Here is a 21,669-nt window from a genome sequence, read left to right as displayed (position 1 = left end):
CCCAGATGTTGCTGGACTTCAACTCCTATAATCCCCAGCCGCAATGGCCTTTGTGCCCGGACTTCCATAATCCTAAGGATGCCTCCTTGTTGTAAAGTTGTGCTGTCCAGTCAACTCCTGTGCTGTCCAGTCAACTCCTGGCGACCACAGAACCATGTGGTTTTCTTTGGTAACAGGAGGAGTTTACCATGGCCATCTCCCATGCAGTATGAGATGATGCCTTTCAGCATCTTCCTATATCGCTGCTGCCTGATATAGGTGTTTCCCATAGTCTGGGAAACATACTAGCAGGGATTCGAACCAGCAACCTCTTGCTCTCTAGGCAAGTTACTTCCCCGCTGCGCCATTAAGTGTCTTAAGGAGGCTATGGTTAGAGCTTATTTGAAGAAGCCTGCATTGAATCCTTTGGAGTTCGCTAGTTACAGAACGGTTTCTAATCGTCCATGAAATTAAGGTGATTGAGCGGGTGGTGGTCTCAGCTCCAGGCAGTTTTGGATGATACAGATTGTCTAGACCCAATTCAAACTGGCTTTCAAGTGGGTTATGGGGTTGAGGCTGCCTTGGTGAACCTGATGGATGATCTCCAACTGGCTATTGACAGAGGGAGTGTGACTCTGCTGATCCTTTTGGATCTCTCAGAGGCTTTCAATACCACCGAACATGGTATCCTTCTGGATCGCCTGAGGAGGATGGGATTGGGTGGCACGGTTTTAGAGTGGTTCCGTTCAGGGGCGCATTTCAGCCTCTACAGCCTGGACGGGGGCAGCCCTGCGAGTCACCTGTGCTGTGAGAATGAGCTCATTGATGATGTGAGCTGCGTGCTGACACCGATCGGGAAGACCCATGACCTGCGCGACTCTTTCTGGACTAATCCCATCATCTGTGGAGCAAGAGGAGACGGAGATTAAATGAAAGAAAACAGAGGGAGAGGAGAGAGGGGTGTGGGCCACCCATCTCAGAAAAAGGCCCCCAGCTCTATTAGGTGGTGGCACTGCCGACACATCATCTTTACAGCAAAGCTGAACCAACATAAAAAGACCACCCACTCATTTTTCAGTAGCCACGGGCAGAAAGGAGACTGTGCCCAAGCTGGAGTTAAAATTGCAGTGCACAGAAGCAGACCCAGCCCTATGGGTCATATTCTCAGCCCCATTCCTTACAGCTCCTTAATGAAAGAGGCTTGAGGTTTTAAAAAAAAGCAGGGGTGGGACCAATAGAAAACTATGCAAACAGTATTCTACCCAGTTACTTAGAACCAGAGCTGCTCCTGTCTTCCAGGATTGCAGCCAATGAGGGCTGGAGCACTCGAATCTCTCTCTCACTCACGGGTTCTCAAAACTTTGGTCCCCAAATGTTGTTGGACTAAAACTCTCATCCTCCTCCAGCCAAAGGCCACTATAGCAGAGGATGGTGGGAGTTGAAGTCCAACACACAGAGACCCAAGTTTGAGGAACCCTGCACTAAGGCATTTATTTTGCAATTACCACAAGTGCTTATCACCATTTAACCTGTTATTTACATTAATTAATGCACGTAAAAAGTAAACACACACTTGTGTATAAATGTTGGCTGTTCTGCATTGACCTGCGGTGTCCCCAGGATACCTCTGCTCTGCAGCCTCCCACAATTTCCCAGCTACGGCTTTGCAGTGAACTAGAGAAAACACGGTTGTGGATGACCAGCTGCACACCGAAAGCCAGGGGTCTCTCAGGCCTACCAACCTGGTTTAAACTGAATCCTAACACCAGCATCATTCTGGATTTTTTTAATCATTTCTCCATTTCTTCCTATTACGATTCCCACAGCAAACCTGGGTACAGAGACCTGTCGGGAAAAGGAAACCAGTGATAGCCACAGTTGGAAAGGCAGTGCAGAGATCTTGCCAACCAAAGAGGCATCTAGATATCAGTTTCAAAGAGATGGCATCTTCAGGTATGTAAAGGTTGCTCTCAGATTGGAAGAGGGGCATCTGGTCCCATATCAAGTCCAATTCCATATTTTCACCAGCCCGTGTTGAAAAGAGGGAGGAAATAAATGCGTTTCCCCCCACCCCTCAGATCTGAGAAAGGCTACAGTCACATCAAAAAGTAACAAGTTCTAGAGCAGGGATTCTCAGCATTGGGTCCCCAGATGTTATTGGACTTCAGCTCCCATAATCCCCAGTCCCAGTGGCCTTTGGTTGGGGATTATGGGAGTTGAAGTCCAGTAACATCTGGGGACCCAACGTTGAGAATAATCCCTGTTCTAGAAAACAGGTAGATGGGTTACCAAGCCAACAATCATAAATTACTTGGGGTCTCACTGATCTGAAATGTGGGGTCTCATTTTTCTGATCTGAAATGTGGGGTCTCACTTTTCTATACAAAAAGGGAAGTTCACCTGTTGAACAGGTAATGCATAATAGCTAACTTCTCCCTGTCCTGCATCCTGGGACCATTGTGTGGGTGCCCAAATTTGGTCCTAGGAGTCCTCGTTTTTGTGCCGCACTCAAGGCTGCCTACCAGTGTTTGGTGTCCGGAACTACCAAAAATTCCTTACAATAATACGTTTGCACTAAAAATACCACAGAGTATATTCCAAACTACACACCGCAGCATATAATTTAAAATACTGAATAATGACCTGAGGGCAATTCCAAGGGTAACGGAATCAGGCATGCTACTGCTTTTTCCAATGATTGTAGCCAGAAGCAAAATTTCAGGTTAACACTATACACCCACTGGCAAGAGAAAATCTACTAGTATAAGGCCACACTTTACAAACCTCTTAGATATTAGAGTGTCTGAAATGTGCAAAACACACCAGTAACGGAATCAGAATGTTTAGGCATCATTTCTGATTCCATTACCAATGTATTTTGCACATTTCAGATCATTTGAGAATTCAAGAGTTTTGTAAAAATAGGGCCTTAAAGTAGGAGATGTTCTCTTGCTGGTGATTTAATATCAACTTGAAAATCTGCTTATGGCTACAATCATTGGAAGAAGTGATAACATGCCTTATTCTGTTACCCATGGAATTGCCCCTAATGCTACTGGAGGCCTAGAATTATAAGTGGAAGATGAGGGTCTCACTACCCATTCTTCTCTTTGCGTGAAGAGCAGCCGCGTGAGAGTCAGGCTCTACTGTTTAAGAATTCTGAAGATTTCCCTTGTGACAAGCACAGAAAGCTGGATGGGGATCAGAGAGGCCCCGGTTGCCATCTCTCTCTCACCTCTTCTTTAGAAGCTAAGTTTCCCGTAGGATTTTGAGAGGAGAAGGAAAATTAGCTGTACAGAGAACAGCCCCTGCTCAGCGCAGGAAACTGCTACAGCATCCCTGACAGAAGACCCTCCAGCCTCTGCTTGAGAACCTCCAAAGTAGGAAAACCCACCACTATCAAATGGCTCTAGAGTTAGGAATCCCCCCCCCAACTCCTCCCTGAATTTGCTTTCTTGAAATTTCAACCCATTCGTTCTAGTCCTGCCCTCAGGAGCAACCCAGAACAATCCCACTCCTTCTGTGGGACAGTATGAAGACAGCAATTCTATCCCTTAGGTCTTCTCTTGGGTCTTTTGGCTGAACATGCCCAGCTCCTCCCTTCAGCCATTCCTCACAGGACTTGGTTTCCAGACCTGTCCCCATCTTGGCTGCCCTCCTCTGAACCGGTTTCAGCTCATCAACATCCTTCTGAAAATACAGGGTCCAGAGCCGGATGCAGTACGCCAAGTCAAGTCAAAGCCGACACTACTATGCTACACGGATCAACGGACTAACTCTGCAATTGCAGCCATCTCGTCAGCTTCCAACGTGAAAAGCAGCAACCTCCTATCTCCAAAAAAAAAAAGCCATTCGGACGCTCTGCAAGCAGGGCAGAGTGCGCAAGAAGAATGATACTCCCCGCCCCCCCGCCCCAAGGAAAGAAGATATGGCGCGCAAGAAGAACACACACCTCTATGCTTCCTCCTCCCATTCTGGAGGTAAAGTCATTGCGTACGCCTCGGAAGTCTGCTTGGTCTTTCTCCCGGATGATCTCCAGTACCATCTCTCTCGCTTGCTAAATATTCAGGAGGATGAAAACGGCTTGAAGTTAAGAGTGAAATAGCACTGGCCCCTGCCCAGCCCCAGTGATAGCCTGGGAGCCTCTTGGTACAGATTGTGCCCTGAATGACTTTGTCTCCCTAAAATTACGAATTAAGACCTCGGAGTCAGCACACCAATCTGAAAGTGTTATGGAATCACGCAAGACGGCAAAGAGTGCTCAGTGCAGATCGGCATCAAGAGGCAGAGTTTAGATTTCTTTTTAAGCCGGCTAGTGCGCCAGCTGCGTCCCTTTCTCGAGAAGGCCGATCTGGCCACAGTTACCCATGCCTTAGTCACGCCACGGCTGGATTACTGTAACGCGCTCTACGTGGGGCTGCCCTTGAAGAATATCCGGAAACTGCAGCTTGTGCAAAACGCGGCAGCTAGGGTTCTATCTGGAGCTGCCCGGTGTGATCATATCACACCTATTTTGGAAAAGCTGCACTGGTTACCAGCGTGTTTCCGGGTCCAATTCAAGGTGCTGGTTTTGACCTTTAAAGCCCTTAACGGTTTGGGCCCAGGGTATCTGAGGGACCGCCTGCTCCCAAGGGTTGCTGCCCGTTTGACGAGGTCATCTGAGCGGGTTCTGCTCTGGGTGCTGACAATGAGGGTGGTTCGGTTGTCGTGCACACGGGACAGGGCCTTCTCTGTTGCCGCCCCCGGACTCTGGAATGCTCTCCCAGTGGTCATTCGCTTCTCGGACTCCATCACAGTTTTTAGAAAGCTTGTTAAATCTTGGCTTTTTATCCAGGCCTTTACATGATTGTTTTATTGCTGCTTCTGTGTGTTTTTATGTTTGAATTCTATATATTTTAAATCAGATTTGTTGTCATATTTTTCGCTTAATACTTTTAACTGTCATTTTTAGTATGTTTTTTTAAAAAAATTTGTAAAGCGCCTTGGGATTGTTTTTAATGAAAGGCGGTATACAGATTTACAATACATACATAACAAATAAATAAAATATGAACTATACAACCCTGAACAGACACAGATAATGCCCAAAGGTCTGTTCTGCCCCTCCTCAGGCAGGGACGCAGCAAGGAGGGGCCTCCTTTTGAACTGCTGCTGCCACACAGACCCTTCCTCTCCTGGGTGTGTGCGACTCAGCCAAGGAATCAAACGCTGCCGACGGGATTCCGGGGAGGCATCACACCGGCAACCGGCCAGAAGCATCCGGCGGGTCCTGGCACTTTGCCAAGCCAGCTGACAACTGGGTCCTCCTCCAAATGCCTCTCCTAGAACAAGGATCACTCCGGCTGCGTTATAATTTCACAGAGCACCGACTAGGTGGCTTCTCTCCCCCCCCCCCGCCCCCCGAGGCCAAGATTTGCGTGCTCTTCTGGCTGCCTTTACTTTGGCGAACTCAATTTGGGGGGGTCACTAATGTAGGAAGCCAGAAGTAAACAGGGAAGAGGATTGCCTGGCCGGCAGGCTGGAGGTCCGCTCACGAGCACCACCAACTGTGCCATTATTCCAAATCCATCTAAAACTCCATCAGCATTCCGGCAAATCCTCTTTGATACACACCTGTACTTTAAAAGCATCTCCAGTAATCCGAAGAGGTTTATCCGCTCCAGTCGGTAAAGGGCCATCTTGGATCATAATCATTTTCACGCCTGTTCGTTCCTGCACACGCCGCCATGCAGACAATGGAAAACACACAAAAATAAATGGATTGCCAAGACAGGCAGAAGGCCATGAAAATAGAAAAGGAGAGCCACAGGGGCTGGGGAGCTCGGGTTGCTCAAATATTGACATGGCTCAGTTTGGTGTGTTCCTCCGGAGAGCTCCGTAACCAACAGGCAAGCGGTGGCAAAACTGCAGGGAAAAGCTAGCAAGGAAACCTTCCGCTCAGAGTTTTGCTTGATACGCAAAGCTTTCTTAGCGTGTTCAGAGAGTCCTTTGAGTCATGAAGAAACATAGGGGCATAGGAAGCTGCCATATACGGAGTCAGACCCTTGGTCTATCTAGCTCAGTATTGTCTTCACAGACTGGCAGTGGCTTCTCCCAGGTTGCAGGCAGGAGTCTCTCTCAGCCCTATCTTGGAGATGCTGCCAGGGAGGGAACCTGGAGCCTAGATGCTCTTCCCAGAGCAGCTCCATCCTCTAAGGGGAATACCTTGCAGTGCTCACACATCAAGTCTCCCATTGAAATGCAACCAGGGTGGACCCTGCTCAGCTAAGGGGACCAGTCATGCTTGCCACCACAAGACCAGCTCTCCTGTACCACAAGGCAGGAAACCTCACATCCCAAGGAAGGATGGGATAGAGAAGTAAAATGGACAGGCAGCAGTCCTCCTGAGTCTCAGACAGAGACTCTTCCCTAACAACTGCTTTATTTGTTGGCTGCCCCATCACAGCTGTTCTGTGGGCAGCTCACTCACAAAGTGAAATGAACAGATCATGAAGAGCTGTGCTACCTCAAAAGAGTTTTAACTGGACATGCTAGAAACGGAACCTGGTTAAGATCTTCTGCATGCAGAACACATACACATTCTCCCGCTGCCCTACGTTGTTTTGCCAATTTTATTATGGGTGCATTCACAGGTAATACGGAATCTCTTTGCAAAGCTAGTAACTGACCGGTCTGAACCCACAACAAAAGCCACCAGAGGCTCACGTGGGGTCTCCAAGCAAGACGTGCTAATCAAGATCCAGCATACCGTAGTGCTCAGGGTGTGGGACTGGGGCCGGGAAGACTCTAGTTCGAATCCCCCATTCAGCTCACTGGGTGTCTCTGGGCCAGTCATGCATCTCTCAGTCTAACCTACCTCACAGGGTTAGAGAGTCAAATAAAACTCTCTAACCCTGTGAGGGATAAAAATAACCACGTACCTCTGAGCTCCTCGGAGGAAGAGTGGGACATACAATAAAAGATTTGAAGCTGGCTTGCAGAATTAGCTGCTGCTCTCACTGAAGCAGCTGTGTACTCCTGCTCTTCATGACCTCTGGTTCGTTCCAAGCAGGCCTGCCCCCATCACCACTGGGACCCATGGTTGTGAAGCAGATGACCTAGGGAAGGCTTGCTAGTTGAAGGGCAATGCAAGGCAGGCGGGAATAGCATCCAGGCCTTGCTGGGAGGGCCCGCCAGGGGGTGCACCTCTGTCTCAACTTGGCTACTTCAAAAGAGAAATTTGCAATCTTCAGGTTGCCTCCATATCTTGGGTTGTGGGGGACCTCAGTTTCCATGCTGTGCACCTTACATAAGAACGGCCCTGCTGGATCAGGCCCCAGGAAGCCCATCCAGTCCAGCATCCTGTTCCACACAGTGGCCCACCAGATGCCTCTGAGAAGCCCACAGGCAGGAGTTGAAAGGGGCATGCCCTCTCTCCTGCTGTCGCTCCTCTGCAACTGGTATTGAGAGGCATCCTGCCTCTGAGGCTGGAGGTGGCCTATAGCCCTCCGACTAGTAGCCGTTGATCGACCTCTTCTCCATGCAGTGATCCAAGTCATCCAGGTTGTTGGCTGTCACCACATCTCGTGGCAGAGAATTCCACAAGTTGATTCCACAACCTTGTCTGTGTTAAGTGCCATGAACATGGATGGTGGTATGAGAAAGCAAATGATTCTGGCACAACGCAGCAGAACCTCCCGACTCTGAAGGAGAAAGGTGACTTTGCCCACCTGCAACTGCTTTATCGTCTCTCCGCCTTTGCCAATGACCAGGCCCACTTTGGACGCCGGGATGAGAATCTCCTGGATCATGCTGTTGCCGTCCACGTCATTATGGAAGCCGGGCCCATTCCGACAGCGGTCCACAATTTGCCCCAGTAGCCGCTTTGCGTGTCTTAGGAAAAGGGGGGGGGGAAGGAACAAGAGAGAGAAGCTCAAGGAAAACAACTCTTTGGTTGCTCACTTCCGTCTGGCTGGATCTAAGGGGGAGAGTATCAGTGGAATGCATGAAGTTTGGGGGAGGAGAAACAAGAGTGAAAGGAGAGGAAACAGAAATGAGGAGATAATTGGGCAGTCACTATGGCAACTCTGCAGACTGGACCAAATACCCCAATTTGAGTTTGGAGGCGCAGAGGGGAAGAGGAGGACCAAATGCAACCAACCCCTGTAAGGCTTGCTCCTCATTGCTTTGCCAAGGGGGCTCTTCCACCTAAGCCCGCACCCATAAGGTGTTGATCCTGTGCAGGGGGGGGCAGGTTTCTTGTTCTGTTTTTTTAAAAAACAAGCCATCGTGGTCCCTGCTGGTCGTGGGTTGAGTGCCAACCTCAACAGGGAGGACGAGCGGGAAGGGGGATGCCCATGTGGTCAGCTTGGCACAAGTGACAGCGTCCCTGCCACCAGGGTGGACACTGTGTTTATTTATTCGATTTGATTCGATTTAGCTCTCAACCCCCTGGAAACAGGAAGCCTCTCTCTACTTCCTGGCTTCCACTGCTGACTAAAGACGCGGAAGCATCTGCTGTGAACCTCCAGGGCCATTAACTAGAGCAGTGGCAGCCCTGGGGCGCTTTGGGCTGGGAACATGGCTTCTACTGAGTCCGTCCACTGGTCCATCTAGCTCAGGATTGTCTACCCTGACTGGCGGCGGCTTCTCCAAGGTTGCAGGCAGGAGTCTTCTCCAGGCCTACTTGGAGATGCCTCCAGGGACTGAACCGGGGACCTCCTGCATGCAAAGCTACAGCCCCATCCCCTAAGGGGAATATCTTACAGCGCTCACATGTTGCCACCCATCCGAATGCAAACAAGGGCACACCCTGCTTAGAAGAGGGGACAACTCGTGCTTGCGACTGCAAGACCGGTTCTCCAGCCACACAGCTCAGCATGGGCAAAGAGCGTGATGTCACCACCAGGCCCGCGAGCCGACCACTACCCCACTGCTGCCTGAGGCGTGCTTATTGCAGGCCGGCTACTCATGAGCTGGTGCCTACCTCCAAGAGTCACACAGAATGCTTTATTTTTTTAAAAATAAACTTCCATCTTTGCACAGATGCAGGCTTTCAAGCAGGATACATTGCAAGGGTCAGCCTGGCCATAAACCAGAGCAGACAACAGAGCTTCTTCCCAGGCAGATCTCGGCTTCTTACCCCACTCTGAAGAACCAGAGGTTTAAGCAGGACGCCTCTGATAGGACCAGAGGTCCGTCCGGAGTCTCTGCCCGGAGATGTACGCCTCTCCCCGCGCTCCCTTCCCAGATCTTACAGTTTTCCTTCTTGCTCCAAACATCCCTTTACTGGAGGTGGAAAGACCCACTGCAGAGCCAGCAAAACAGGCACCCCATATTACGTACCCTATAGCGCTCATCTGTCAACTGTGATATATTTATTCTGCTACAATGCTTGCAGAATTACAGATCTTACCCACCTCAAAAAGTGGAAGCAAAGCAGACTATTAAGAAGCCCAATGCCTAGACCTGAGAATTAAAGGGTTTCCTTCAATTCTTTTCCATCAAAATGCAACTCTTTTTTTTAAAAAAAAAGGAAAGAAAGAAAAAAAAGATTCCCAGATGGATTTGGAAAAAACCCACCTACCCAAAGCTGGGGGAGAGAAAGAGCAGCTCCATATTGTTAAGTGGGTTCCTGTAAGCCTGAGGCTCGGTGGCTTCAAGTCCCAGCAGGGAAGAGGTCCTCAAAATGGCTTGGGAGAAGCAAGCTCAGCTCCTGGGAAGGGGGAGGGAGGAAACACTGTCCCTAAAGTTTCTATAGGGCTAGAGAGAGCAGAAACCCACCCCCACTGGGCTGCCAGGGGGAAGGGTTTGCAAGGATCTGGGGTGGGTGGGGGTGGGGAGGGGACAGAATAGCCAGCAGCACCACGGTCAGCTCGTGCCAAACAAGTGGCAGCAGTGGGTCGCGTGACATGCACGTGTGGGTCCATCGGGGGCTTCTGCAGCAACCACCTCTCATCCGTATGCCTGGGGGTTGCCGACAGCACTCGTGCGGCCTTCTCCAGCCCCCTCCCCTTTAAGCCAGAACTAAAAAAAAACCCCTTGCCCAGCTGAAGGGAGGGGGGCAACAGAGACATCCTGAGAACTTGTGTCAACTGGGGCAACCCCGGCTTGTAAAGAGCCACCAGCGGCCAGTGGGAATATCGCTTCCAGACCAGGCGTCCACAAATCCGCTCTCCAGATTGGCTGGCCAACCCCTCCATTGAGTTCACACTCGCACTGGGTGGAGAAGATCAAGACCAGCAGGAGGGTTCCCTGCCTTCTCCTGTTCTGCCTCCTGCCAAGGAGACGGGTCCCTGCCTCTCTCCAAGCCCTCTGAGATGGCCAGAAGGCTCAAGGGAAGGGGGCGGTCCTCTCACTCTTCCCTCCTCGGAACCAGAGTCTTCCGGTTCCACTTGCGGTGTTCTTCCAAGGCCAATGCAAGCACAGGGAGGTCCTGCCACCCCTGCAAGCCGCCGAGAAGCACAGGGGCTGGGGAGAGAAGTCGGAGTCTCCTCTTATTTGCACTGAGGTGTGGAGGATGATCTTCTCCTGCGGCCCCATACTTTTCTCAGGGTCTCAGCATAAACCCAGAAGGACACGTGGGGTGGGAGAAGAAGGGGCTAAGAGCACAAACAGGGGCTAGCTAGGAAGGCAAACCCTCTTGGCCGGAGGCTCTCCAACGTGGGTTTCCCAGATGTTGCTGGACTACAACCCCCATCACCCCCTGCCACTTTGGCCGGGGATGATGGGAGTTGTAGTCCAGCAACATCTGGGAAACCCACGTTGGAGAGCCCCTGCTCTGAGCAACCAAACAAAGGCGATGCTGCAAACTGGGAAGAGATCTTTTTTTCACTTTCCATTCTGTCCGTGTGCCATAAGTGACCCAGGCTGGAAGTAGCGTTGGGTGGCCCCCTTTGCAAGGCCTGGGTAAATGTTGAACCCCGAGGTGGCCTTATAAAGCAGACTCACGGTAAGGATTTCGGGACAGGACTCGGGAGATCCGTCAAGGCTAGGAGCGGGAAAGGGAGTAAAAGATAAGAGGGGCTTGCTGACGTGACGTTTTAGAGCCACGAAGGGCCGGCGAGAGCTGTTGCTCCTTGGCGACAGCTCAAGGGATAGCAGCAACTGAGAGAAGAAAAAGTGTCCAGGGAAAACCAAAAGGAAGAGGAAAGAGGACAGAGAGGGGAGGGGATTATAGCAAAGACACCGAACGCACGCACAAACGCACACACAAAAAACTCACTCGATGCTCTCTGGCGTCCCAGTGAGCATACAGGGTCTCTCGGCCATCCCTCCACTGTCTACAAAGACAAAGCAAAAGACAAGAGATACTTGGCATCCCGCCGTTACAGAACCAACTGGGGAACCCCAACGGAATGGGACCCCACCGCCCACTGAGATCTGCAGGAGAGGTCCGTTTGCAGTTGCCACCGGCTCATCTGGTGGCTACTCGGGGACGGACCTCCTCCGCTGCTGCCCCGAGGCTCTGGAATGAGCTTCCTGCTGAAATAAGGGCCTCCCCATCTCTGACCATTTAAAAAAATAATAATTTAAAGACACATCTGTTCACCCAGGCTTTTAATGAAAGACTGTTTTAATAGTTTTAACCCTGTTTTGAAACATTGTTAATGGTAATGTTTCAACTTTTTTCCTGTTGTTTATTTTATTTTATTTATTTATTTATCTAACATATTTCAATGCCGCCCCAAACTCACATCTCGGGGCGGTTTACAACAAAAATAAAAACAGAAAGTAAAACATTAGTTTAAAACAGAAAAAAGAAATTTAAAACACAACCATTTAAAATGTTTGAAACAATTTTTTTTTAAAGTAATGCTTTAATTTTTCTGTTTTCATTTATTCTGCTCTGTTGTAAACTGCCCAGAGACGCAAGTTTTGGGCGGCACAGAAATATGGTAAATGAAGAAAGAATTGCATCTGCGGCCTGGGCTGTGTGCGTTCCACACAATTCGGCTTTCCAGGGCTCAGAATTTGAATCGAAGAGTTTTGCCAAGTGAGCCCGTTTGCACGAACGTATATATTTTTAGTCGACTCATTAGTTATAGGCAGCGTGCCCTGCAACAGGGAACCCCAGATGGTGACGAACCACAACACCCAGCATCTCCAGCGGCAATGGTCTTTGGCTGGGGATGCTGGGAGTTGTAGTCAACCATGTGGCAGGGAACACTGGTCCCAAGGCTGGTGTGGAATTGCTGAAGACACAGAGTCCTCATTGGCTTGCTTAAATGCAGGAGAGCCCGACAAGGCCTCATTCTTCACGGGTGCAACGTTATCAGAGCCATGCCAACAGCCTCAGGAGTTCACGCACTATCTGGCTTCTCAGCCACGACGCTCAGCAAGTGGCCTCAGGCTGGCCACTGTCAACTTACTCTACCTTCCCGCTGAGGTAAGGGCGGCCGAGGAAATCCACGGACACTACTTTTGGACTTCTCGGAGACAATGGCCTGGGGTCAGGATAAGGGGAGTTGAAGTCCCACAACATCTGGGGACTCGTTGGAGAACCCCAGCAGTAGGAAGTATATTAGGAGGGTCAAAAACAACTAAACATTCACATGATTGATTAAATTCATGGCAAAGTCCCCTGCTCACCGAGTAAAGAGGCACCTTTTAAAAGTGGCAATTCTCTTTATTGAGCCGGGGGGAGAGCAACTGGCCCTATCCATCCCCAGCACAGTGTCCCTCCACTGGCGGCTGCCCGTCTTATGCTTCTTTTTTAAGATTGTGAGCCCTTTGGGCACAGGGAGCCATTTTATTTATTCGTTTACTTTACTTCTATGTAAACCACTTTGGGAAACCTTTGTTGAAAAGCGATACGCACGGGGCCCGATCCACCCCCAGCACTGTACCTCCAGTGACTGTTGCTGGGGTCTATCTTATGTTTCTTTTAGATTGTGAGGCCTTTGGGGACAGGGAGCCATCTTATTTATGTATTATTTCTCTGTGTAAACTGCCCAGAGCCATTTTTAGAAGGGCAGTATAGAAATCGAATAAATAATAAATAATAATAATATATAATAATATATAATATATAATAATATTAATATTAATATTAATAATAATAATAATAAAAGTAATTTTTTTTACTACTTTTACTTTTAATATCCAAGCATCAGGTTGGATCCCCAAGTCTGTGTATGGGTGGGTCCTCTAATTTTCCGACTTCCTTTTCAGCTACAATTCCCTGTGCCAGAGCACCCGCCCCAACCTCGCCCCGGCCAACCTCAGGGGCAGCTCCTCAGAGGGGCGCATGGGGAGGAAGGGAGGGAGGGAGGTTGCAAAGCCCCACCCTAACTGCTCCCAAACAGAACTGCATACTCTGCTTGGAGATGAGGCACTCCCTCCTCCCGTGTGGGAGAAGACAACCCAAGATGAGCAGGATGAAGCTTGGCGATGAATTCTGGGGCCAGCAGTTCCACGCCCCAGCGGCGCTCCCGACCTGGGGTTTTCAGATGTTGGGAGTACAACTCACATCACCGGCAGTAAGAGGGTCTGAAGACTACAACTCCCACGGGAGGAGAGCTGGTCTTGGGGCGGCAAGCGTGCATTGCCCCCTTTGCTAAGCAGGGTCCACCCTGGTTTGCATTTGAATGGGAGACTCCATGTGCGAGCCTTGTAAGATCTTCCCCTGAGGGGATGGAGCCGCTCTGGGAAGAGCAACCTGCCGGCTTGCATGCAGGAGGTTCCAAGTCCCCTTCCTGGCAGCTCCAGATAGGCTTACTGCTATGAGGGATATTTATATACCGCTTTCACACGGAAGTTCTCAAAGCAGTTTACACAGAGAAATAAAAATAAATAAAGATGGATACCTGTTCCCAAAGGGCTCGAAGGAAACAGACACCAGCAACAGCCACTGGAGGGATCCTGTGATGGGGTTGGATAGGGCCAGTTGCTCTCCCTTCTGCTCAATAAGGAAAATCTTTGCCTCTTTGCTCAGTTAACGGAGGAGGGGGGGGAAGAGAGAGAGAGAGACTCATACCTGTAAGCTTGGAGAAGCTGCTGCCAGTCTGTGAAGACAATACTGAGCTAGACGGACCAAGGGTCTGACTCAGTAGAAGGCAGCTTCCTATGTTCCATTATTCCGTCACAATGGCCTTGGGATGAGGGGAGGTGTAATCCAGCAACATCTGGGGACCAACGTCAGGAGCCCTTGCTCTAGAGCAGGCCTGCTCAACTGAGGCCCTCCAGCTGATTCTGGACTACAGCTCCCATAATCCCCAGCCACAGTGGTTTATAGCCAGGGATTATGGGAGTTGTGGGCCAACATCTGCAGGAGGGCCAAAGTTGAGCAGGCCTGCTCTAGCGTTTCCCTTTGGTGCCTTTATGCTGAAGAATGGAAGCTGCCTTATACCGAGTCAGACCCTTGGTTCATTTGGTTCAGTATTGTCTACACTAGGGATTTCTCAGTGTTGGGCCCCCAGATGTTATTGGACTTCAACTCCCATAATCCCCAGCCAAAGGCCATTGGGGCTGGGGATTATGGGAGTTGAAGTCCAATAACATCTGGGGGCCCAACGCTGAGTCTACACTGACTGGCAGCAGCTCTCCAAAGGTTCAGGCAGGAGTCCTTCCCGGCCCTACCTGGAGATGCTGCCAGGGATTGAACCTGGGACTGTTAGCCTGAAAATCAAGTGCTCTTCCACTGAGCTACAGCCCCATCCCCTAAGGGGAACATCTTACAGACAACCCCATCCCCTAAGGGGAACATCTTACAGACAGCGCTCGTATGTAGCCACCCATCCGAATGCAAACCAGGGCAGGCCCTGCTTCGCAAAGGGGACAACTGAGGGTCACTACTGCAAGAGCAGTTCTCCTCCCCATGGTTTATGTGCGGCTGTTAAAAAGATGAACACAGCGACCCTGGTCATCGTTTACGCATCCCAGAGTATAGGAACTTGTTTAGCTTTTGAAATGCAGGTTATTTCTCATTTCAAGCGACACAGAGCGGAAGCTTTCCCCCTCCCCGCAATCTCGTCATATTCTTTGCAGCACGTGGCCAGTTGGTGCGGTTGTTCTGCAAGGGGGCCACAGCTCCAGCCGGATGCACAACTCACAGGTGCAGGGCTCTGCCAAAGGCCGACAGCAGAGGGGCGACCTGGTGCTGCCCGGCACCACCGGAAACGGAGGGGGAAGCACCGCTTACCTGGTGCAATCTGAATTTTGCAGCCCGACTCTGCCTGAATCCGAGAGATCTGCTCGCCACCCCTGCCGATAACTGAAAACAAAATTCAGGACCTGTCAGGATTCATCAGCTGCTGCTATAACTGCCTAGAAGAGTGTTTTTCTTTGCCAAGAAAGGTCTGCACAGCCCAGGTAAACATTTGGGTCCTCACTCAGGCCTTTTAAGTTCTGATCTGATTTTAACTTTAAAAAAAAAAAGTCTTTTAAATTGTTTTCTCTCCCCCCCCCCCCGCCTTTTTGGTCTGTTATGATTTAACCTGTTATGTATTTTTGTCTCATGTTTTAATGTGCTGTAAGCCACCCAGAGAACAATTTGTTATGGGGTGGCTAACAAAGTTTATTTGTGTTTGTTTGTTTGTTTGTTTGCATAGATCTGCACAAAAAAGTGAGTTAACCACCCCTGACGCCAGAAGAATAGGTAGGGGAAGTTTGCCCAAGGGCCATCCCGAATTTCAGATTTCATTCTCCCCACAGACAAAGGACGCATTGCCACAGGTTCACAGCACTGGGATCAACACCCTATGGAGGTGAGTTTCCAAGGCAGAACACTGGAATAGCAAAAACTGTTTCGGAAAAATATATGGGAAGCCAACACCATTGTTTATATATAGCGCACGCTCTCTCTAGCTCTCTCTCTCTAACATGTCCAGTCACTAGGGACCACCACCAGCTCCATTCTGGTGATCTCTGCTCTGGCCTAGCTCGAAACTGCCACTCCATCTCAAGATCTGGTGGGGAGGGCAGCACAGAAAGGCTCAGAGAGGGTCATTCTCTGATCTTTCCGGCACGGTTGTCTGGGTTTCTTGACCCTGGAAGCACCGGGGGGGGGGGGGGCGCAGCCCAGTAAATGAAAGAGAGACATGACAGGGGAGGCAAGTGGGCACCAGTGGCGGAGGGAGGGGGACCCTGCCAGGTAGCCTACAAGGCGGGGGTCTGCCTGGGAGAGTTCTCGGGGTTGGGAGGGCAGGTCAGTGGCAGCCACACTTATTGACTGGCGAAGAAGCCCATGCTGTGGCTTGTGAGCCAATAATTAGGTACACACCTTTTTACACTGCCCTCAGTTGCAAGATCCCAGCACAGACTGTATTTAGTAAACAGACTTAACCGATACTGAACAGCACCCAGGCTGAGTTTGTCAATAGGACTACCCAGGAATAGTTGAGCTGGATGCTGCCCACTGTGTCCAATGAAGGCTTTCGGAAGCACTTGTTTGATTGCCACTCCTGATGAGAAGACAATGGAACACACTGAGCAATTGGAGAATCACCAATAAGTCCTCTATGGACACCTGTTTGAGGTCTACCTTTGCTTCCTTTAGGATTGGACTAATGAGCCCAGCCATGGCTTTTGGGAGGCCACCTTGCATGCAGCACAGGCCACGATAAATCAGAAGAGTTTATTATGCTCCACGACCAGACAAAATCTTACAGCCACCAGACAAATGCTCTTTGGACCTAGGAGCCAGGCAACAGGCACCTGACATAATTACTAACTTAGTGACGGACACTGTGGAACACAGATAGGAAGCTGCCTCCTACTGAGTCAGACCATTGGTCCATCTAGCTCAGTATTGTCTACACAGACTGGCAGTGGCTTCTCCAAGGTTATAGCAGGAGTCTCTCCGAGTCCTATCTTGGAGATGCTGCCACGGAGGGAACTTGGAACTTCCTGCATGCAGATGCTCTTCCCAGAGCAGCCCCATCCCTTAAGGGGAGTGTCTTACACATTTGTAGTCTCCCATTCAAATGCAAACCAGGGCAGACCCTGCTTAGCAAAAGGGACAATTAATGCTTGCTACCATAAGACCAGTTTTTCTCCCTGGAAATGGGTTTCTCTTTATCCCCTTTGCAAGGAACATGCTTAGAACAGAATCAGGGCTGCCTGGGACAAATGCAGATCAGATTTCATAACTATCTCTGAGTACCTAGGCATCTGGGTTAAATTTCTAGGCACCATGGCGCCTGGGATTTGTCAAGCCCTGATATAGCAGCAGATTGAGAAGGAAAACAAGAGACCTTGGCCAAGGAAGGCCCGGTCATACAGGAAAGGAGAACTACAAAAACAGGAAGTGATTAGGGATGTGCATGGAACCATCTGGTCGAACGGAACCAGGCCAGTTCGGTCCAGCCCCCATCGAACACCCCACTGGTCTGGCCTCACAGAGGGCATTTGCGCATGCACGGTGGCGTCCAAAATGGCGGCTGCTCACTTTTACGGAGGCCCAAAAGGGCCAAAAAGACTATGTTTACCCAGCCGTGGCGGTGATGAGGGAGGTCAGCAGGGGGGAGAGGGAACCGTGTGGACCCCCCTACAGCTACAGCAAGCCCCCTGAAGGGGCTGCAGGTAGTTACTCTTTACATTAAAAAACAATTTTTTAAAAAAAAGTTCACAGACCTGCTGGACTGGACCCGGCAGTCCGGTTCTGGTCTGGACGGAACCGGGGTGGGTGGGGTCGGTTCGATCACGAACCCCCAGACCGAACCGTCGGACCGCGGACCGGTTCTGCACATCCCTAGAAGCGATGTCAACGGCAGATTTGGAAACAGCAGCAAGTGGGCAAAATATGATCTGGGGATCTCTTTACCACTCTTACAACTGTGTGTTGTGTTATATATTATATATTATATTATTTATTTACTTCTTCGATTTTTATACCACCCTTCCAGAGTGGCTCAGGGCGGCTTACAATTAAAACAAAACTGCAAGTTCTCAAATGGCCATAGGAAGTTGCCTTTATCGTGAGAGCGGCAGCTATCCCCACAGCTCAGACAGGGGTCTTCCTCAGCCCTGCCAGCTCCTTCCTTTCAACTGGGGATTGGTGCGGGACCCTGTGGATGCTAAGCTCGCGGCTCCACCAGAACTACAGGCCTTCCCTTTGAGTGGTTCGTCCTCTCCCCACCGGCAATTTCCCCGATGCTCATCAGCTCAGCATGTAATCAGACAAGTTTGCCACCTAGATCTTTAGCTGCAGGCCAGTGTAGTAGGCAGGAAGACACAAAATGATCCTCAATTGATTTTAAAGTTCACACAAAAAAGGATTCCCCCCCCCCAAATCGCCACGTTCAACAGCATTAGCAGAACTTGCGCAGTTATGCTGAACACTCCCCAGTGTAAATTAGACTTGAATAGAATGAACACCCAGAGCTCCCAAATGTGGCAGAGGGGCAAACAGTCTCAAATGGAATACTTACTGAATCCAACCATTTTGTCAGGCACCTTGAATTCTTCGGTTATTACTGCCCTGAAGAGAAGAGAAGAGAGAGAGACTCATTACAGTGAATCGACGTTCTTCTCTTTCCAAATGATAGCCATATTTCGCATACAACATTTTGGAAACTAGAAAAGGAATTCAACATTTTGGAAACTGTACAGCTGAGGTGCGCATCCAAATGCAAGCCAATGTGCCAGACCTGATTGTTTGATTGATTGATTGATTAAGTGCCATCAAGTCAGTGTCGACTCTTAGCGGCCACATAGAGAGATTCCCTCCAGGATGATCGGTCTTCCACTTGGCCTTTCAGGTCTCTCCGTGGTGCCTTCATTGCTGTCGCAATCGAGTCCATCCACCTGGCTGCTGGTTGTCCTCTTCTTCTCTTTCCTTCCACTTTCCCCAGCATTATGGACCCAGCAAGGGAGCTGGGTCTTCACATAATGTGTCTGAAGTAGGATAGTTTGAGCCTGGCCATTTGTGCCGAGTGAAAATTCTGGGTTGATTTGTTCTAGGATCCATCTGTTTGTTTTCCTGGCTGTCCGAATCCCAAAATATGCATATGCTCAGCTCATAAGAACTTTGAGAGGCAGTCACACAGGCCTTCTCTGTGGTGGGCCCTATGCTACAGAACTCTCTCCCCACTGGAGAGCGGACTGGCCCAGTCTCTCCTTATATTTTAGAGGGAGAGGATTGCTGGTCTTGGGGTAGCAAGCATGACTTGTCCCCATAGCTAAGCAGGGTCTGCCCTGGTTGCATTTCAATGGGAGACTTGATGTGTGAGCACGGGAAGAGATTCCCCTCAGCAGGGGATGGAGCCACTCTGGGAAGAGCAGAAGGTTCCAAGATCCCTCCCTGGTGGCATCTCCAAGATAGGGCTGAGAGAGACTCCTGCCTGCAACCTTGGAGCAGCCGCTGCCAGTCTGTGAAGACAATACTGAGCTAGATGGACCCATGGTCTGACTCAGTATATGGCAGTTTCCTATCATCTCACATAGACCTGACTATTTAGCCAGGCCTCTGATCAGTTGCTGTGATTGTCTGTGTGATTTTAGGGTTGTTTTATGCAGTCTCTTTTGCTTCTTAATGGTGGAGAGCCAGAACTGTCCCCTTGGTTTGCATTTGGATGAGTGACGACATATAGGCACTCTCTGCTATAAGATATACCCATAGCTCAGTGGTAAAACATCTGCTTGCAAAAGGTCCCAGATTCGATCCTTGGCTGTATATATCTCCAGGTCGGGCTGGGAAAAACTCTGGCATCAGTCCTTGGAGAGCTGCTGCCAGTCAGTGTAGACAACACTCAGCTAGATGTGCTGCTGGTCTGACTCAGTAGAAGGCAGCTTCCCTTATTCCCATGAGGCCAGGAGCTAGAAAACCAGGCATGTATGTATGTACGTGTATACGCACACACAACCCCTCTCATGTAGCAGGCTGCTTTCAAAACGGCGAGGAAGTGAGTTATATGGCAAAGCTAGGCAACTTTGGCCCTTCTGCAGACATCATCCCTGACTACTGGCTACTGTGGCTGGGGATGATGGGAGTTGTAGTATGGCCCTCAACAACCGCTGAAGGCCAAAGTCGTGCAGCTCTGGCACAGGGGATCTGTACCTCCAAGATGGTGGGTCAAGGAACAGTGGTCCCTCTAATTTTTCCCCCATGAGGAATGAGTTTTGGTCTGGGCGGCAGGATCAAGGCTGTGGGCGCACCTGCAGTCAGAATGGGGCCTTCCTGATTCAACCTGAGCGGGATCTAAAATGAACTGAGTGGACACCCAAAAACCTGTGAGCGTGTGCACGCCTTAGAGGGAATTCCAAGTAGCGGTTGCCTGGATCTGGGCCCGGATCTCAGTTTCAGTCTGTCCAGACCTCCACATAGGTGGAGGCCACTCACATGACACCCCATCAACCTCTCCTCTTTCCCCAGAAGTGCATGTCCTCTCTGGGAACATAGGCACTGGAAAACTCTAGGAACTTCAGCCTAGAAAAGGCTGGTGGGTGGAAGGAGGGGGAGAGAAGAGCGAATGGAGCCTACAGTTTTGCCACGTTCTCAACCTCTGACTTGCTAACACTCCCGTACAGATGGCAGATCAATAAACAATTAGAAGTGATCAATACATAATAAAACATAACCCACTGCTTACCTTTGATGTACCAGGGCCCCTAACTGGTTACCTACTGTGGCAGAGAAGAGAGAAAAAAGAAAAATCAAAGCATTAGCACGGATAAACTAACTTCATCTTTACAGAAAAAGAGATCTTACCATTTTCATCGAGGGGGGAAAAAAGAAGAAGCAAAGCAAAAACAGCAATTTAGGCTCAGTGGCTGAAATGAATGAGTTACGTGGGACGAAAACAGGAGGGGATTTCTTGATCAACAACAGCCGCGAAGCCGAGTGTCCAGCTGAACACAGGATAGGAAATTGATCCACCTCGCCCTCATGCTGAGAGGCATGGGAGAGAATCCTGCCTGCCCCCCCCAAATCCCTGGAAAAACAGCGCTCATCCCCTCCAGCAGTCTCCCCAAATTAAACCCGATGTAAGAGATCAAGCGGATTGGTATATATTAAAATAAATGAAAAGAAGCCAAACACACAGAGATTGGGGGGAGATTTAGTCTAATCAAAAGCGCTGAGAGAGAGAAAGAGAAAGAGAGAGAGAGAGAAGGGAGGGGGCTTGCAACATACTTCTCTGGGTCTCTCTTATCTGTGCTCCAGGGAGCCAACTTACACGGAGACCTGTTAAAGGAATAGGGCTGTTAAAGAACCTTGCGTCACCAAGTGGTTTGTGTTATCACATTTCTACCCAATGCAACCGACTGAGCTAAGCAAGGGGGCCGGCTTCCCCCACCACCTCCCCGGTCCATCCCTCCCACTTCAAACTGGGCAAACTGTGCCCTGTGTGAAGGATGCAGTTATAAAATGTGTGGAAAAACAAACGGAAAATAGAACTGGAGACTTCTCACAGGACTGGGCCGCCGGAATCGTCGTCAAATCAGCATCACATCACATCAAAGAGCCCTGTATTTGATGCTTATCACTACGGGTTGGCGTGAATTCTGAATTAAGCCGCCATGGTTTGTGACCAGCCAGCAAATCAGAATTAGGAACCATGGTTTGGAGTGGGCTGGCAAGCCATGGTTGGCGCTAACCATGGTTTGGCACAAGGGGAGGCAACTTTGGCTCCAGTGTCCCCTCCAACAGGGATTCCCAGATGTTGTAGACTACAACTCCCTTAATCCCCAAGCAAAGGCTACTGCGGCTGGGGATGCTGGGAGTTGTAGTCAAAAGCATCTGGGAATCCCTGTTAGAGGGAACACTGTTTG

General features: G+C 49.9%; 1 protein-coding gene across 2 annotated transcripts in view; it reads right to left on the bottom strand.

Moving 5' to 3' along the window:
• Nucleotides 1-21,669, bottom strand: part of FUBP3 (far upstream element binding protein 3) — a 70,425-nt gene that overhangs the window by 25,600 nt on the left and 23,156 nt on the right. The window contains exons 3-12 of one of the 2 annotated variants that reach the window (XM_053282579.1): nt 21,032-21,082; nt 20,490-20,523; nt 18,330-18,379; nt 15,101-15,172; nt 11,183-11,240; nt 7,689-7,851; nt 5,593-5,691; nt 3,932-4,036; nt 1,722-1,824; nt 780-880 (exon numbers count right to left, since the gene is read on the bottom strand). In XM_053282579.1, the coding sequence (XP_053138554.1) occupies nt 780-880; nt 1,722-1,824; nt 3,932-4,036; nt 5,593-5,691; nt 7,689-7,851; nt 11,183-11,240; nt 15,101-15,172; nt 18,330-18,379; nt 20,490-20,523; nt 21,032-21,082 (836 nt within the window). The remainder of the gene's footprint in view (nt 1-779; nt 881-1,721; nt 1,825-3,931; nt 4,037-5,592; nt 5,692-7,688; nt 7,852-11,182; nt 11,241-15,100; nt 15,173-18,329; nt 18,380-20,489; nt 20,524-21,031; nt 21,083-21,669) is intronic. The other variant, XM_053282580.1, reaches the window with a different exon arrangement.

This window comes from Hemicordylus capensis, chromosome 17 (genome assembly GCF_027244095.1).
Source record: "Hemicordylus capensis ecotype Gifberg chromosome 17, rHemCap1.1.pri, whole genome shotgun sequence".
NCBI classification, from domain to species: Eukaryota; Metazoa; Chordata; class Lepidosauria; order Squamata; family Cordylidae; genus Hemicordylus; species Hemicordylus capensis.
Note: the sequence above shows the minus strand (reverse complement) of the source record. Positions and strands in the feature narration are given on the sequence as shown.